At 42.4% G+C, this 17,884-nt stretch overlaps 1 protein-coding gene across 6 annotated transcripts in view; it reads left to right on the forward strand.

The window, feature by feature from the left end:
- Positions 1–17,884, forward strand: part of LOC111963858 (disabled homolog 2-interacting protein-like) — a 217,758-nt gene that overhangs the window by 120,480 nt on the left and 79,394 nt on the right. The window contains exon 1 of one of the 6 annotated variants that reach the window (XM_023987413.3): positions 1,809–2,323. The exons of 4 other annotated variants lie outside the window; for them this stretch is intronic. Coding sequence is in view for 1 of the 2 variants with exons in the window: in XM_023987412.3 (XP_023843180.1) it covers positions 16,261–16,283 (23 nt within the window). In the remaining variant the exon portion in view is untranslated. Of the gene's footprint in view, positions 1–1,808; positions 2,324–16,089; positions 16,284–17,884 lie in introns of those variants that run through there. One more of the 6 variants, XM_023987412.3, reaches the window with a different exon arrangement.

Consider the following 17,884-nt stretch of genomic DNA (forward strand, 5'->3'; position numbering starts at 1 on the left):
AATCTCTGGAAGACTGAAACAGATTTCCCTCAAGAATTTCCCTTTATTTAGCGCCATCCATCATTCCTTCAATTCTGACCGGTTTCCCAGTACCTGCCGATGAAAAACATCCCCACAGCATGATGCTGCCACCACCATGCTTCACTGTGGGGATGGTGTTCTCGGGTGATGAGAGGTGTTGGGTTTGTGCCAGACATAGCATTTTCCTTGATGGCCAAAAAGCTAAATTTTAGTCTCATCTGACCAGAGACCTTCTTCCATATGTTTGGTTGAGTGTCCCACATGCCTTTTGGCGAACGCCAAACGTGTTTGCTTATTTTTTTCTTTAAACAATGGCTTTTTCTGGCCACTCTTCCGTAAAGCCCAGCTCTGTGGAGTGTACGGCTCAAAGTAGTCCTATGGACAGATACTCCAATCTCCGCTGTGGAGATTTGCAGATCCTTCAGGGTTATCTTTGGTCTCTTTGTTGCCTCTCTGATTAATGCCCTCCTTGTCTGGTCCGTGAGTTTTGGTGGGCGGCCCTCTCTTGGCAGGTTTGTTGTGGTGCCATATTCTTATATATTTTTTAGAATGGATTTAATGATGCTCCGTGGGATGTTCAAAGTTTCTGATATTTTTTTATAACCCAACCCTGACTTCTCCACAACTTTGTCCCTGACCTGTTTGGAGAGCTCCTTGGTCTTCATGGTGCCGCTTGCTTGGTGGTGCCCCTTGCTTAGTGGTGTTGCAGACTCTGGGGCTTTTCAGACTGGTGTATATTTTCTGAGATCATGTGACACTTAGATTGCACACATGGTGACTTTATTTAACTAATTATGTGACTTCTGAAGGTAATTGGTTGCACCAGATCTTATTTAGGGCTTTATAGCAAAGGGGGTGAATACATACTGTATGTGTCATGCCCTGACCTTAGTTATCTGTGTTTTCTTTATTATTTTGGTCAGGTCAGGGTGTGACTAGGGTGGGTATGCTTGTTTTTGTATTGTCTAGGGTTTTTTGTATATCTAGAGGTTTTGGTATGTCTAGATAAATGTAGGTCTATGGTGGCCTGAATTGGTTCCCAATCAGAGGCAGCTGTTTATCGTTGTCTCTGATTGGGGATCATATTTAGGTTGCCATTTTCCCTTTTGGTTTTGTTTGTTCTTGTATATGTGTAGTTGACTGTTCAGCACTCTTTGTATAGCTTCACGGTTTGTTTTGTTGTTTTGTTTAGTTTGTTCCGTGTTCATTCTTATATTAAAGAGAATGTACGCATACCACGCTGCGCCTTGGTCTCCTCCCTACGACTGCCGTGACAGTATGCACACAGCACTTTTCACTTTTCAAGTTATTTTTTCATTTAACTTCACCAACTTGGAATATTTTGTGTATGTCCATTTCATGAAATCCAAATAAAACTCCATTTAAATTACAGGTTGTAAGGCAACAAAAGAGGAAAAACACGAAGGGGATGAATACTTTTGCATGGCACTGTATCTCCAGTCATAGCCCTGGCCAAAGTCCTTGCCTATAAGGAGTGGCAGCAGTGGCTTCCTGGGAGGTGTCTTTCCTCAGATGGAGCTTACCGGACAAAGAGTACACACACACACACACACACACACACACACACACACCCAGGCCACAACCACCACACACACACACAACACACACACACACACACACACACACACACACACACACACACAATGAGCCCAACACAGTGGGCGTCCCAGGCTGCACCACATACACACACACTCATACACACCCCTCCCACTGCATGCAGAGAGAAAGAGAAGGGGGAGGTTACAGTCAATCACGCGGGGAGGGAGAGCAAGGGAGCAAGAGAGAGAGAAAAGGCTGCAAGATCCCCTGCTCTGAGCATTGTGTACGGGCACGCTGACACGAAGTCACAAACATGCGGAGGTTGAGAGAGGAGAGGCTGTGTCCCACTTCAGAGAGGGCACAGGAAATAGGACAGCCTCTGTACCGATAGAGAGAGAAGGGAGAGAGAGAAAAAAAGAAAACCAGAGAGAGATAAGGGAGAGCGAGGGAGAGCGAGGGAGAGCGTTGTAGCACTGATTCTCCGCCCCTCACCTCAAAGTAGCAGCAGCAAGAAAGAGAGGGAGAGAAAGGGAGGAGGAAGAGAGCCACAAGGAAAACGGAGAGAAGGAGCAAGTACTCTGCAGTGGGAAGGGAAAAATTGTGCTTTGAGAAAGCTCTGCTCTACACTCCTCCGGTCCTCCCTCTTTTAATTTGCTCCGGCACAAGCTCCGGCTCTTCCTCTCTCTCTCCGTCTATCTGCCAAGCGTTGTTCGATTGTTCCGGGGAATTCTGACCATGCCTGGTGAGTGCCCTGTGTTCTGCTGCTTATCACATGTCCCTCACACTGCGTTGTGTGAGTTCAGGCTTTCAATGGTGTGTTTGTATGCGTGTGTATGGAAACAAACTAGGGACAGTAAAGGAGAAGGGGTTTTATTGAGATGCCGGGGTTTATTCCAGCGTCCGTCCTGTTATTTTGCGGTGCGCTGTCCTCTCTCTAAAATTTATTAATTTCAATTAGCTTTATTGGCATGACAAGATATTACATTATTTGACAAATAAAACATCTAGAAACATAATTAAATGAGGAATTGAGGAAATTAAAATATCCTATCTCTGTTATAGGACTAGGTGTCACTGAAAAAACAGTGTAGTGTAGTGCACAATTGTATTCAACATGATCAGCAGTCAGCTCTTCTTATGGAATTACATACTCATAGATATGGAATAACATACTAATCTACTGGACTGTATATGAGTCGCACGAACTAACACCTTCCCACTGTCTGATAAGGACCTGAGCTCTTGGGGTTTGAATGAGAACCAGTGTCAGTGCTGCTCTACCACAGAAATGGTGTGTGTGTGTGTGTGTGTGTGTGTGTGTGTGTGTGTGTGTGTGTGTGTGTGTGTGTGGTGTGTGTGTGTGTGTGTGTGTGTGTGTGTGTGTGTGTGTGTGTGTGTGTGTGTGTGTGTGTGTGTGTGTGTGTGTGTTGTGTGTGTGTGTGTGTGTGTGTGTGTGTGTGTGTGTGTGTGTGTGTGTGTGTGTGTGTGTGTGTGTGTGTGTGTGTGTGTGTGTGTGTGTGTGTGTGTGTGTGTGTGTGTGTGTGTGTGTGTGTGTGTGTGTGTGTGTGTGTGTGTGTGGGGTGTTGTGTGTGTTGTGTGGTGTGGTTTGTGTGTCTGAGAGTCCAATCAGCCTCTCCAGCCCCGCTAACAGAAATCAGATGACTGGCCACCACTCCCGCCGCCTGCTAGATGGTCAGTGGCTGATTTGGGTTGCGGTTCTGGAACCATAGGCCGTATGAAGTCATTATCGTTGTCATGATGCCCCTTTGACCCTCTGCAAGGGAACAGAGAGAGCGGTACACATACCGCTGGGGAGGAGAGTGACCGCTAATTTCATTTACAGAGACACTGTCTCTTTCATTCAGGAGAGGAGGAGATGACGGGAAATGCTACCGTTGCTGGTTGAGCTAACCGCCGATCTGTCTGTTCCCTCTCTCTCTCTACGTCCCCAGTCTGTCTGTTACTAATTGAGCAATACACCCAGTCTTTCTGTCCGTTGTTTAGAGAAAGCAAGGTCTTTTTAATCTCTCAGAAATACCATATTAGAGTTATTGGATGGTATAAATCAGAGATGGTGATGTACATAAATCTCTAGGTATTATTCTTACTCAGAAGAATCATGTTTTATGTTGATTCGATTTATGTGTTGTACCTTCGTTTTGTTCAATTCTCTATTCTAGTTAGAGTTTGATTATTTCTGTGTCCTATTCCGAATAAATTGTTCGTGTAATAGTGTTGTTGTTGATAGTGTTGTTGCATCCAGTACTGTGTAATCTTTTCAAATATTGTACCAATGCACTGTGAATATACGGTGTTCATTATAAGGACACTCACAAAGCTGTGATTGATTTTTTTTTTTTTTTTTTTTTAAAATTTTTTTTTTTTTTTTTTTTTTTTTTATCTTTTCATCAAAGATAAATAATTACCAGAGATGCATAGCAGAACGCTAACGTTAATTATCCCTCAGTGTAATAAAAAAAAGAGACAACACATATCATGAATAACGTTCAAACAATGGATCCTAAAGGCACATTCTAAAGGCAACAATGAACAATCACTCTTTGGTGTAGTGACTGTCTGGGTAAATGTTAGCTTAGAGATATCTGAAATTCTGAGTTGAACGTGACAGGACAGGATAGGAGGGGAGAGGAAAGGAAAGGAAAGGAGAGGGGTGAGGAGAGGAGAGGAGAGCTCGGCTGGTAGTGCTGTTTGTTTGTTGCCTGCTGTGTCTGTGATGCCCTCCCGACTATCATCATCGGGATTGGCTGCCATTCAGATTAAGCGGCAGCATAGTTTGATGCAGTGTTGTTAATCTCCAAACATACTGGACAAAAATATAAATGCAACATGCAACAATTTCAAAGAGTCATAGTTCATATAAGGAAATAAGTCAATTGAAGTAAACAAATAATGGATTTCACTACTGAGCAGGGTCGCAGCCATGGGTGGGCCTGGGGGGGGGCATAGGCCCACCCACTGGAGAGCCAGGCCCAACCAATCAGAATTAGTTTATCCCACAAAAGGGCTTTATTACAGACAGAAATACTCCTCAGCAACCGCCCACCCTCCCCTCAGACAATCCTGCAGATGAAAAAGACGGATGTGGAGGTCCTGGGCTGGCGTGGTTACACGTGGTCTGCAGTTGTGAGGCCGGTTAGGTATACTGCCAAATTCTCTAAAACGATGGTAGAGAAATGAACATTGAATTATCTGGCAACAGCTCTGGTGAACATTCCTGCAGTCATCATGACAATTGCACGCTCCCTCAAAACTTGAGACATCTACATTATGGCTTTGTGTTGTATCAGGTTCTTGATATGCCACACCTGTCAGGTGGATGGATTATCTTGACGAAGGCTAAAATGCTCACAAAATTTAAGAGAAATACACTTTTTTGTGTGTATGTAAACTTTCTGCCATCTTTAATTTCAGCTCATGAAACATGGGACCAACTCTTTACATGTTGCGTTTATATGTTACAGGTATGTTTACCCTGGACACTGACTGTAGCCTACAGAACTCTGTATGTCAGTAGCTCACATATTAAATCAGAGCTAGAAGGAGATGCTGTACATGATAACTGCTGGCAGGTGCATACTTTGTGTGTGTATGCGTGCACGTGTGTGTGCGTGCTGTTCATAAGATTGTAGGTGCGTGTATATGAGTGTGACTGCATGTGCATGTGTGCGTTTGTTTACCCAATGTAGAGAGACAGTGAGATCTCACTAACCGACAGCCAAGTGAGAAAATGGGAGAGTGAGAGAAAGAGCCGTAAGTCATTTTCACAACCTTACACATACAGTGGCAGAATATGCAAGGTCGAGACGGCATGAACATGGAGATTAGAGAGAGAGAGTCAAGGAGAGACGAAAGCAAAGAAAATGGATTGGAGATGAGAGAGATGAAAGGACAGAGTGCCATTGTGTAGATTTTGATGTGCATTCTTAATAGCCTATCATTTTTAAATGATAGATGTGAAGAGATCGGGAGGGAGAGACAAGGAGAACGGGATGAGAGGAGGGCTGTTGGTACTAATGATAAAACATCTTTAATATGAAGTGAAAGAGGTATTCACTTTGATGTGAATGAATATGTTGCGTGTTAGAGAGAGAGACAGTAATCGGAGGGCCTGTTGTCCAGACCTCTGGCAGTCTCTATGGGGGTGCCACAGGGTTCAATTCTCGGGCCGACTCTCTTCTCTGTATACATCAACGATGTCGCTCTTGCTGCTGGTGATTCTCTGATCCACCTCTACGCAGACGATACCATTCTGTATACTTCTGGCCCTTCTTTGGACACTGTGTTAACTAACCTCCAGATGAGCTTCAATGCCATACAACTCTCCTTCCGTGGCCTCCAACTGCTATTAAATGCAAGTAAAACTAAATGCAAGCTCTTCAACCGATCGCTACCAGCAACTGCCCGCCCGTCCAGCATCACTACTCTGGATGGTTCTGACTTAGAATATGTGGACATCTACAAATACCTAGGTGTCTGGTTAGACTGTAAACTCTCCTTCCAGACTCACATTAAGCATCTCCAATCCAAAATTAAATCTACAATCGGCTTCCTATTTCGCAACAAAGCATCCTTCACTCATGCTGCCAAACATACCCTCATAAAACTGACTATCCTACCGATCCTTGACTTCGGCTATGTCATTTACAAAATAGCCTCCAACACTCTACTCAGCAAATTGGATGCAGTCTATCACAATGCCATCCGTTTTGTCACCAAAGCCCCATATACTACCCACCACTGCGACCTGTATGCTCTCGTTGGCTGGCCCTCGCTTCATATTCGTCGCCAAACCCACTGGCTCCAGGTCATCTATAAGTCTTTGCTAGGTAAAGCCCCGCCATATATCAGCTCACTGGTCACCATAGCAGCACCCACCTGTAGCGCACATCTATCACTCCACTGTTTAATTGCTAAATTGTAATTATTTCGCCACTATGGCCTATTTATTGCCTTACCTCCCTTAACTTACTCATATGCACACACGGTATATAGACTTTTTTTCTAATGTGTTATTGACTGTATGTTTGTTTATTCCATGTTTAACTCTGTGTTGTTGTTTGTGTCGCACTGCTTTGCTTTATCTTGGCCAGGTCGCAGTTGTAAATGAAAACTTGTTCTCAACTAGCCTACCTGGTTAAATAAAGGTGAAAAATAAAATAAAATAAAATAAAAAATCAGCAGGATTTGTGACCTGTTGCCACACCCAATGAAGAACAAACGCCATTGTAAATACAACCCATATTTATGTTTATTTATTTTCTCTTTTGTACTTTAACTATTTGCACATGATATGACATTTGAAATGTCTTTATTATTTTAGAAATTTTGTGAGTGTAATGTTTACTGTAAAAAGAAATATGATCTATTTCACTTGCTTTAGCAATGTAAACATATGTTTCCCATGCCAGTAAAGCCCTGAGAGAGTAGGAAGGCAGAAAAGCAACCGTCCTTCCTGCCGTGAGAGGACAACAGAACGAAGGGATCTTGTCAGGAATCACTGGAACGGAACGGAGGTTGTGTGTGATCCGGTGACGGAACCACTGACGTCTAGATACGGACCTTAGAACCCGAACGCTTCTGTTAATCAGACAGACAGAAACAGAACCAACTCACTGTTTCAGACTGAGATACCTCAGGGAACTCTAGGGACTGAGAGAAACTACGCAAATACACTCAGACGAGACACTTTTCTCCTCAGTTGGAGTCATTGAGTTAACGCAGCATCAGCCATCCCAGGCAACTAAATGATGCCCCTTAGAGTGGAATCTCTTCCCATAGAAGCCTCAGCCAGATAATAATCTGACACAATGGGTGGCCAGGAGAAAAGCAGAGCGATGGAGGAATAGAGAGAGAGAAAACATCAAGTTAATGCTCTGTAGTCCCTCCCTCACTCTATCCCTGATCCCTCCCTCTCTTCTCCCCTCTCTTCTCCCCTCTCCCTCCCCCTCTCCCTCCATACCCCCTCCCTCTCTTCTCCCCTCTCTTCTCCCCTCTCCCTCCCTCCCTCCGTACCCGCTCCATCCTTCCCACTCTCTGTAATTAGGCTGTCAAAGCCCATCTCTGTCATGTCCATTGATTTACTGAGAGCTGATGAAGCAGAGCGGATCCACAGTGCTTCGGCCAGATGGAGGGAGAGATGGAGGGGAGGAGGGAGGTCAGAGGGCTCCTCTAACCAGGCTGGTGGCACTCTGCTGTGGGTTAAAGGTCCACAGTATTGGGGATAGGAGCAAGTCCCTCCAGGGGCAGGGGTGGACAAGCAGGCAGGCAGACAGACCAAACACACACACACACAGATGGAAAGGCGCACACACAAAGATGAAGAGACAGACAGACCCAAACAGAGAGACAGACACCAACAGACAGGCTGGTTGTAGTATTAACCGGGACTAGCAGGCTAAGTGCTATAGCGGAGGATTTAGATGTGGATGTAGAGCGGATGAAAGTGAGGTTCAACCACCGCCTGGGGAGATTAAATATCTGATTTTTAAATGCTGCAGTGTAATTATGAATCATTACTGAGGCTTTGCTCTCCCTTAGTCAGATAAAGAGTGCAACTCTTTCTCTTTCTTTCCTTCATCTCAACACAAAGTTAGTTTTAAAGGTCATTGAATAACAAAGTTGGAGGATGTACAGAACTGTAACGTGAAGGACAGGGTCTTTCATTTCATAACACATTTTGCATGTTCTCGCTGTCTCTCTTTCTTGATATGAGAGAAAATCATGTGCTCTTGACGGAGCACAGCTGTGTCGTCAATAACCTCTCAATTCAATTGCATTTACATTTAAGGGCTTTATTGGCATGGCATAAGTTGGCATAAGTTAACATTGCCAAAGCAAGTGAAGTAGATAATAAACAAAAGTGAAATCAACAATAAAAATGAACAGTAAAAATTACACTCACAGAAGTTCCAAAAGAATAAAAACAGTTAAGAACAAATTCTTATTTACAATGACGGCCTAGGAACAGTGGGTTAATTGCTTTGTTCAGGGGCAGAATGACAGTTTTCTACCTTGTCAGCTCGGGGATTCGATCTAACCTTTTGGTTACTGGCCCAAAGCGCTAACCACTATGCTACCTGCCGCTCATTTCAAATGTCATATAATGTCTATATACAGTGTTGTAACAATGTGCAAATAGTAAAAGTACAAAAATGAAAATAAACATAAATATTGGTTGTATTTACAATGGTGTTTGTTTTCTTGTGGCAACAGGTCACAAATATTGCAAGTCACAAACACTATTGTAAATACAACCAATATTTATGTTTATTTATTTTCACTTTTGTACTTTTACTATTTGCACATTGTTACAACACTGTATATCGACATAATATGACATTTGAAATGAGCGGCAGGTAGCATAGTGGTTAGCACTTTGGGCCAGTTTGTGTTTGTGTTTGTTTGTTTGTCAATTAGGGTGTGCAGGGTGAATACGTGGTCTGTCGTACGGTAATTTGGTAAAAAGCTAATTTTACATTTGCTCAGTACATTGCTGTTAATGATAATGCAGGGGATTTTCCCAAGGTTGATGTTGATGCATATCCCACAGTAGTTATTGGGGTCAAATCTGTCTCCACTTTTGTGGATTGGGATGATCAGTCCTTGGTTCCAAATATTGGGGAAGATGCCAGAGCTAAGGATGATGTTAAAGATTTTAAGTATAGCAAATTGGAATTTGTGGCCTCTCTCTGACGCCCAAAGGTCACAACACAAAGAGTCAGTAGGGTTTGACCGGGGTAGGCCATCATTGTAAATACGAATTTGTTCTTAACTGATTTGCCTAGTTAAATAAAGGTTAAATAAAATTAAATAAAATATAGGAATGAGCGAATGTGGATGAAAGCACGTACCATCAGCCCTACATACTTGCTCCTTTTTAGAATGGATGTTACGGGTCTGAAGTGTTTTATTTGACTGTAGGGCTCTACTGTAAGCTTCTTTGCAGAGAGAGGATGGAGAGAGGGATGGAGGGGGAGGGACAGAGGGAGGAGGAGGGATCTGATAATGCAGTTGGCAAGGCAGAAGGGTTGGGTTGCATAATTCTCAAACTCACCAGAGGAAGGAAGGAAGGGAGACAGGGAGTAAGGCAGCCGGAGATATAGGCAGAGAGGGAGGCAGGGGTGGAGGGAGAGAAATGTCTTTATTCTTTTGGAACGTTTGCGAGTGTAATGTTTACTGTAAAAAAAGGTTTTGTATTTTTCACTTTCATTTATTATATATTTCACTTAAATTGAATTGATTTGAGAAGGAGGCAGAGATGGGGAGAGAGAGACCCTGTGGCCTGAGGAGATGCTTTCGGTTTATTTCTGATCAATCTCCTCTTTATTGCAGAGTGAATCTCCCTATAATTTCCCATCTCTCAGTCTTCCTCTGCAGTAATGTTCAGCGATGTGAAATGTTCCTTGCCTTCCTTCTGAGTGTTGAATACTTAAACTAACCTTGTGCGGACACACAATTTAGTCCTATTCAAAATCCAATTTTCCCTAACCCATAACTCTTACCATAACCTTAACACTAACCTTAACCTGAAAACCTAACCCTAGCTCCTAACCCTAACACCGAAACTAATCCTAGCTCCTAACCCTAAAACTAATTCTAACACTAATTCTAACCTTAACCCTAAACTCCCTAGAAATAGCATTTGACCTTGTGGGGACCAACAAAATGTCCCCAGCACACACTATTCCTAACCATCTATCTCTGTCTCTCTCTTCCTCTCCCTCTCTCTTTCCTCCCTCCTCTCTATCGCTCTCACTTTCTCTCTCCCTGTCCCTCTATTTGCCTGTAGTGGAGGCCCGTAGATGCTTGTCTGAAATAATTTGTTGTCTACAGCTCTTCTCCCCCCCCTTCTCTCTCCCTCCATCCTTCTCTCTGTGTCAGTGCTGCAGGGTGGTGTTCTGTCTGTTAAACAGGTTAGCTGCTAGCAGGAACCAGGGGGATGAACTCTTAGAGGTGGGGCTCCTAGGGGACTCCCAACAGACGCTTAGCTCCCTGACGTCTTCTCTTCTTACCTCCTGACCCCTATTATGTCTGTTTGCCCCAACAAGCTCCTCCCTGCCTCCCTCTAGTGTAAACCGACACACACACAACCACACACACATGCATGCACACGCATGTACACACACCAAAGCACACATAAACACCCACATACACACACAACCATATACACACACCACACATCCATCTACACACACTCATCGCTGTGTACACACAGCGCTGCTCAGGCTAACATTCCGAACACAGATATTTGTGTGCGTGCAATCGTGCCTCGGATTCTATGAATGTTATTCATGGTACTAGACAACAGGCTGTCTATTTAGAACCACTGTGTGTTCCTCTATGAATAGCAAAGATACTGGTCGTGTCCCGAACACCCATACTTGCGCCCTAAATAGTAGGCCATTTCAGTATGCGTAAAAAAAAATAGCATTTAATAGTATGCAACATTTTGAAAATGGAGTGTACTTTAAATGCTTGGATGTCATAATAATTTTGGCTTTGACAACAGCTGATCAATAAGATATGGGGACGCACTACCAAAATCAATGAATAGCGGGAAACAACGGAATGGCACATGACGCATTCTCAGTATGCAAAAATAGAATGTTTTATAGTACGTGAATTTTAGAAAATCAAGTATGGGTTAAATGCCAGGATGTTATACTAATTTCAGCTCTTTATCTAGTAGAATTTGATGCACACCTTTCCACAATGCATTGGAAGAGGTCGACAGTGAATGATAGGCCCTAGTTCTCTCCAAATAGCCAAACAACAAAACTAGGATACTTAGTTGGGAAGATCCGGAATAGCGAAGCTTCTGCGGTGGTGTTCAAATGTAGGCTAAGTAGTTTCGCATCGTATCGCATCGTAGGCTACATCGTCTTTTTTTAAACCCAAAGTGGATTTCTGTTTTCTCATTGAAAATAGTTTCTTGTTCTCTTGGCCTTCGTCAAAGATTTTAAACTAAATACTAAACCATCTCCTAATTTCTGAATGCGTCGGCATCGGGGACTCGGGATGTGGCTGCGTTATTTATGTCATGTTAACCAGGCCTTTTGATTTGAGTTAAGGATTGTTTACATTTTTTAGGCTACCTATTAATTTTTTTAATGTATGGATCAAGCCTTAGCAGTCATTCTGATCTCGATCCCAATGATCAGTGCTTTAGTTCACTATGTTGCCGTCCAGCGATGCTGAATTTGCAATAACACCCGACTTTCCAAAATGTTCTGTGCAATAGCCTTTTGATTTGAACATGTGAAAAGGTTTGGTGTGAGTACTAGGCTATTTGATTTAATTTATATATTAATATATTATATGTATACAGCACTTTAGTTTCACTAAAACATACGTTGAAATGGAACCAAATGATCTGTTTGTCTTCAGCACTTTTTAAATAGATGGGCTATATTGTTTACTACGGTATGAGTCAAATGTGATTGTCTGCCTATAACCAGCCTAAGTAGGCCTATAACTCTATTCCTATACTATTCAGAGTTTAGAGAAATTAATCGAATTGGAATTTAACTATTATCAGGCTGGTTAATGCAACGCGTGTCTGTTGAATTTGGACAAATCCACCCGCACTCGGCCCAGCCCCACCTACTCAGCCAGTCAGAGCCCGCTTGCGTTGCTAATGTGGCATACTGCATACTTTTTACTAAAAACGAAGTGCTAAATAGTATGCGACAATGAGTACATAGTTTTAGGTGTATTTCCTGCAGTCAAAGTACCTAGTGGCCTCATGGGTGGAATGTTAATCATATTTTTCGTAATTTCCTAATTAATAAACGTTATTTAAAAGAAAACGCTGAAAATCCGGTGTTATTATGTGAAACCATTCTGCTATATTTCAGCCGTCTGTGATGTATGTAAAGTGTAATATTGGGATGCAAACTCCAAATGTAATACATTTCAACACTATATCTGACATGGTACAGATGTCTTCTTTTTTGTCAGCCCACAACCATGTGTGTGAGGTGTATACTTTTGTTTCAAAGTGAATGTGTTTAAGACTACATAGAAACAATCTGTGTGACCCTAATTTAGCCCACTGCAGTAATTAAGTATGTAGTATGCTGGTATGGGTATTTGGACACGGCCACTGAGATATGACATGTGCTCCACCGTGGTCTGTCTTTCGCTACACTGGACACAAACACACTTGAAGAGTAGTTCCCCAATGGCATTTTGATTGTAAACAGTCTGACAATACTATGTGTTAGGGTATAATATGAACAAAACTAGAGAAATGAATACATCCTCCCAATGTATTGTTCTAGAGTCTAGGTCCTAGACTTTACCATGGCATTGTAGTTAGACTTTAACCAGCCCTGCCTGCTGTAAAATCCCGGCCTGGACAGTTTGTTTATGATTAGAAGCCACGCCAATCTACTGCAGAGGAGTGAACACGCCAAACCTCCTTCAGTTTCGCTTCTTCCAGGCAGATTAGAGTCCCTCCCTGCTTGCCTATTGTTGTAAGTACACTGTTTCGTAAGGTTTCCAGCGCCTTGGTTACGCCTAAGCTACCTTTTTACGTGTCCACTGTTGACACAGACTCTTCTTGCTAAACTTTTCTTACACTTTATGGCCCTCTGTCTACAGGATAGTTAGTGTGCCTCTCCACTCCCAGGTTTTGCAGTAACATCTAGCAGAAACCATTACACATCCATTAAATTAGTATACATTTTGAGAGTACAGTACCAGTACTTGTATTAACTGACTCGCTTACATGAAACACTGTATCAATTTGCACCTCATTATTTAAACAGTATGGGGTGAGTTTAGTAGGCTCTCTGCCTCCTGGAAGTGCAAACATCTGTGTGTGTTCTAAGGTCATTTGAAGTCACTACTCTGGCTCCCCTGTCGACTCCCTGGTTCCGTCACAAATGGCACCCTATTCCCTATATAGTGCACTTCTTTTGACCAGAACCTTATGAGCCCTGGTCACAAGTAGTGCGCTATAAACTATTTTAGCATGTCAATCTTGGTGGGGCAAACTCAAAAAATATGTTTTTTTAATGCATGCCAGCAAAGCCACTACACAACACAACACAAAAAATTACATTAATTGCACTATAACGGTGACAAACGGTGCCCACAAACTCATAGGGCCTACATAAAACTGTCCCAATAGCAGAATCCCAACAGCAGTCCCAACATCTTACCACTGCTACACCTGGCTTTCAGCGGAGCCTTGTCTGGCAGCGAAACAGTTAATTCAGCGTCATTTACTGCCTTTAAAAAAACATAGCTGATATGGCTGACTTGCTTAAACAAATGTGGTTTCCACTGACAATTGAGATGTACCAACTATGGCATAAGGGTACGACAAGTGGATAAGAGGCAATCCGTAATTTCGATTAAGACAATATAACTATTTGTTCAGCACTTTTCAATGTACAGCAACGGAATTCAGAACATGGGCCGTTCTTACAATATTCTCCCTGTACACCAAGTCAGAACCGTAGGATGAATAAAGGGGGCATTTAAGTAGACAATGAAGCATTTCTCTAAAACAGGCTACAGGCTACATGTGAACCATCAAGTCAGAACAATAGGCAAACTTGTTAGGGTGAGGCACGTGGGCTACTAACAGCTTACTACACAACATACACTTAGTATTATTTTCTTAGCTACAGACAGTATACATATCTCCCTGGCATATTACATAATCTATGCAGCAGCATACAATACATTTTTGGACTGACCTTGATGTGCTGTGTTCACTTGAACAGGAAGGTGGCATGTAGGTCCTTTCGTGGGCAAGTTTTGACATCAAACTTTGTCATGAAAGTCTGGCATTCTCTGGATTTATGATGCTTTCAAGACAACTGGGAACTAATAAAAAACAAGCTCGAATCATGATGACGTCAGTGATCTTCAGGTCAGAGCACTAGAAAGAGGCCAGAGTTCCCGATTTGCAATTCCGTGTTGGATGACCGTTCAAAACTTATTTTCCCAGTCGGATCTCGTATTTTTTCAGAGTTCCCAGTTGTCTTGAACTCACTGAAGTCAGATTTCCCAGTTCCGAGTTTCCAGTTGTTATGAGCGTGGCAGAAGTCATGCTAGATTGACAGCATGGCCAATATTGAATATTTATAATTTTAAGCTTGGGAAAGAGACCCTTCAACCCAGATTCGGGACCACACAGACACTCCACTGAATAGCAGGCTAGTGATTGCTTTGCAATGCTTGCAGTTAGCCACTGATTCCTTCCAAACCACTCATTGTTGAATTTGAGATTTCCAACTTGTTGTGTAATATTTGTCCAATGGCCGATGAGCACCGATACGTTTTATCTATAATTTATCTTTATTATTTCTCTTCATATGACAAGGATTGAAAAGGATTTGCCAGTAGATTGTCGACTTGATTCATCATGATGACTGCTTGCTTGCTAGCTAAGATTTTGAAAGTATGATGTTGACATCAATCAGTCCAATCAAAATGACGGTAGATATAACGTGATTAGACGTCATTTTATCTGTGGCCAATGACCTTGAGCCTTCTTGGACGGGCCCTTGTAATGTAACTCTATGGCAGCACCCAAGGGGCTTGAGTTTATGTTGAGGTGACGTAGTGTCACCATGAGTGACAGAACACTGAGCCAATCACGGTGCAACTAGAGAACACTACCAACCCCTACGCTCCGTGTTTTCCCGCTGGCTGCCCCACCACTACAGAAAGCACTGAGCTAGGCTGAAACACCAGCATTTTGGAGCTGTCTTACTAAAGAAAGCAAAAAAGAGACTAAATTTGTATGCAGCTTTATTAACTTTAAAAAAATTGTATTTTTACATTGTTTGCAAACTGATATGTGACACGTATTAATGGCAAAATAACATGGAAAACAGGCAAACTATTTTTTATAAAAGCTAAACAACCCCACCTGCCCTGAATGACAGGTCGCCACTGTATTGGTGGCACAGATCTAGGATCAGTTTACCTTCCCTTAGGGGTGGTAGCACGAAACTGACATCCGTATCCATGGGCAACATACTCTGAAGGAGTACACTTGGTTGATGATGTCCTCTGTATTCTGTGTAGCTGGGGGTGCTATTGCCTGTATGATTCTCCATACCCTTGGTAAGCACCCCACCTCCAAGTGGCTGTGATTTTGTGCTTCTTTGATTCAGTAATTCAGTCGGGTGTCCAATGTCCATCACTCACACGGCGTCCTCAGTCATAAAACAATCCTATCAAAGTGAAATCCGTTTTTTTTGCTTCATTACTAAATTATTGGTAGCAACATAACTATGTTATTAATCAGTTTGTAATGATTGATGTGTACCCCTTACCCCTTTACAATTTAGGCCACACGACATTAGAAAATAAGTAGCCTACTGATATATGAAATGCTATTTATGTATTTATCCGAAATAAACTGTCAATACGCATCAGCTAAAAGCTTTTTAAAGGGGATGTGGAGAGAGGAAGAGATACGGGGGGGTGTTTGACTCACAGCAGACCGCTCCCTCCGGACTACAGCAGCCTATATTCGGAGTCGTTGTGCATGGTAGGCTCAAAGGGCAGGCTGCGGCCCATTCCCAGGGATGCAAAAATAGTCGGAAAACAAGCTGCGATTAGCGCGCGTAGGAATGCGACCCAAATTGAAGTGGTGTGTTTTTGGGAATCTGTGCGGCTTTCCATGGAGTAATGTTTCACCTCTTTAGTAAATCGTAAGTGTTCTTATCTTATTTTGCCTTCATGTTTTCATAAAAACTTGGCTGGTGTGTGTTGGTGATGGATAGAGTTGTTGCGCGCTGTTTGATTTTGCGACCTCCGCCCTCTTTCCCCTCAGGGATGTAAACAAATTATTGTCGCTAGCTGTTACATCGTGTTTACGAAGGTTATGGCTTGGAGAATATGGTTACTGGAATTGGAATGTTTTGGGGTAAACAGGAAAAAGTCTAGCAGACTGGTTGGGAAAGGGTTGCGAACGAGGGCTTAGGGACGCGGACGCGTTCAGACTTGTAGATGGAAATATTCCGTGCCAGGGGCGAATCTAATGTAGTGCAGAACACGACATCAAAGCATATAGTTCAGTTTACTATTGTGAGGAAATTGCTTGTAATCATGTTGTTATTTATTTATCGCTATTAGTCAATTGTATCGTTCTTTTATTGTGTTTTGATCTAGAATAGTTCTGATGTAGAGACAATACAGAACATAATTGGGAGACAGACCTTAAAAGCTTGCTCTGAATGCCAGTTCAGCCATGCTCTAGTGTTGTTCCTTGTAAGTGTTACCATACTTTATCTGCCTAAGAAGTTTTGGCTTATTGCAGGCAAGCATCGGTTCCTTCAGCACTTTCCTATCCATTGCCAAGTAACTTTGTAAGGAGCTCATTCTCTCTCTTCCTCCTTTTCTCATCTCATTTTCTTACAGTACTATCACCTCCCTTACATTGCTACAGCACCCCCTGAAAAATCATAATAAAGTGTATATATATATATATATATATATATATATATATATATATATATATATATATATATATACAGTGGGGCAAAAAAGTAATTATTTTCCACCATAATTTGCAAATAAATTCATTAAAAATCCTACAATGTGATTTTCTGGATTTTTTTTCTCATTTTGTCTGTCATAGTTGAAGTGTACCTATGATGAAAATTACAGGCCTCTCTCATCTTTTTAAGTGGGAGAACTAGCACAATTGGTGGCTGACTAAAAACTTTTTTGCCCCACTGTATATATATGTTTTTTTTAATTTGTATTTATTTTTTCCCCCTCTGATTTCTCAGGGTGTGCTGTAGCACTCTCTGCACCCCTACTTCCAGTGGCTATGTAAGGGAGGTGACAGTACTGTACAGCACCCCTACTTCCAGTGGCTATGTAAGGGAGGTGACAGTACTGTACAGCACCCCTACTTCCAGTGGCTATGTAAGGGAGGTGACAGTACTGTACAGCAAATATAAAAAGTAGTGCACTTGGCCTTTACTAGTCCTGTATTAGCATTTTTTGTTGTTGTTGCAGTAACCCCACCCCCAAATACCTTCCCTCAGCTATGTTCCCTTAGCACTGGTATAAGGATGTCGCTGTTATGTAACGGTTTAAGTAAGAAGCCTGCTTGTTTGTAACTCATTAATATTTTCCCCAGCAGCTCTTATACTGAATGCTGCATGATAACAATTATGTAATGTGGTTATTTGACTGTGTCCCTCTCTGCTCATCCTCTTTTTTCTTTCTGCGTGCACACACACACACACACACACACACACACACACACACACACACACACACACACACACACACACACACA

This window comes from Salvelinus sp. IW2-2015, linkage group LG5 (assembly GCF_002910315.2).
Source record: "Salvelinus sp. IW2-2015 linkage group LG5, ASM291031v2, whole genome shotgun sequence".
Lineage (NCBI taxonomy): Eukaryota > Metazoa > Chordata > Actinopteri > Salmoniformes > Salmonidae > Salvelinus > Salvelinus sp. IW2-2015.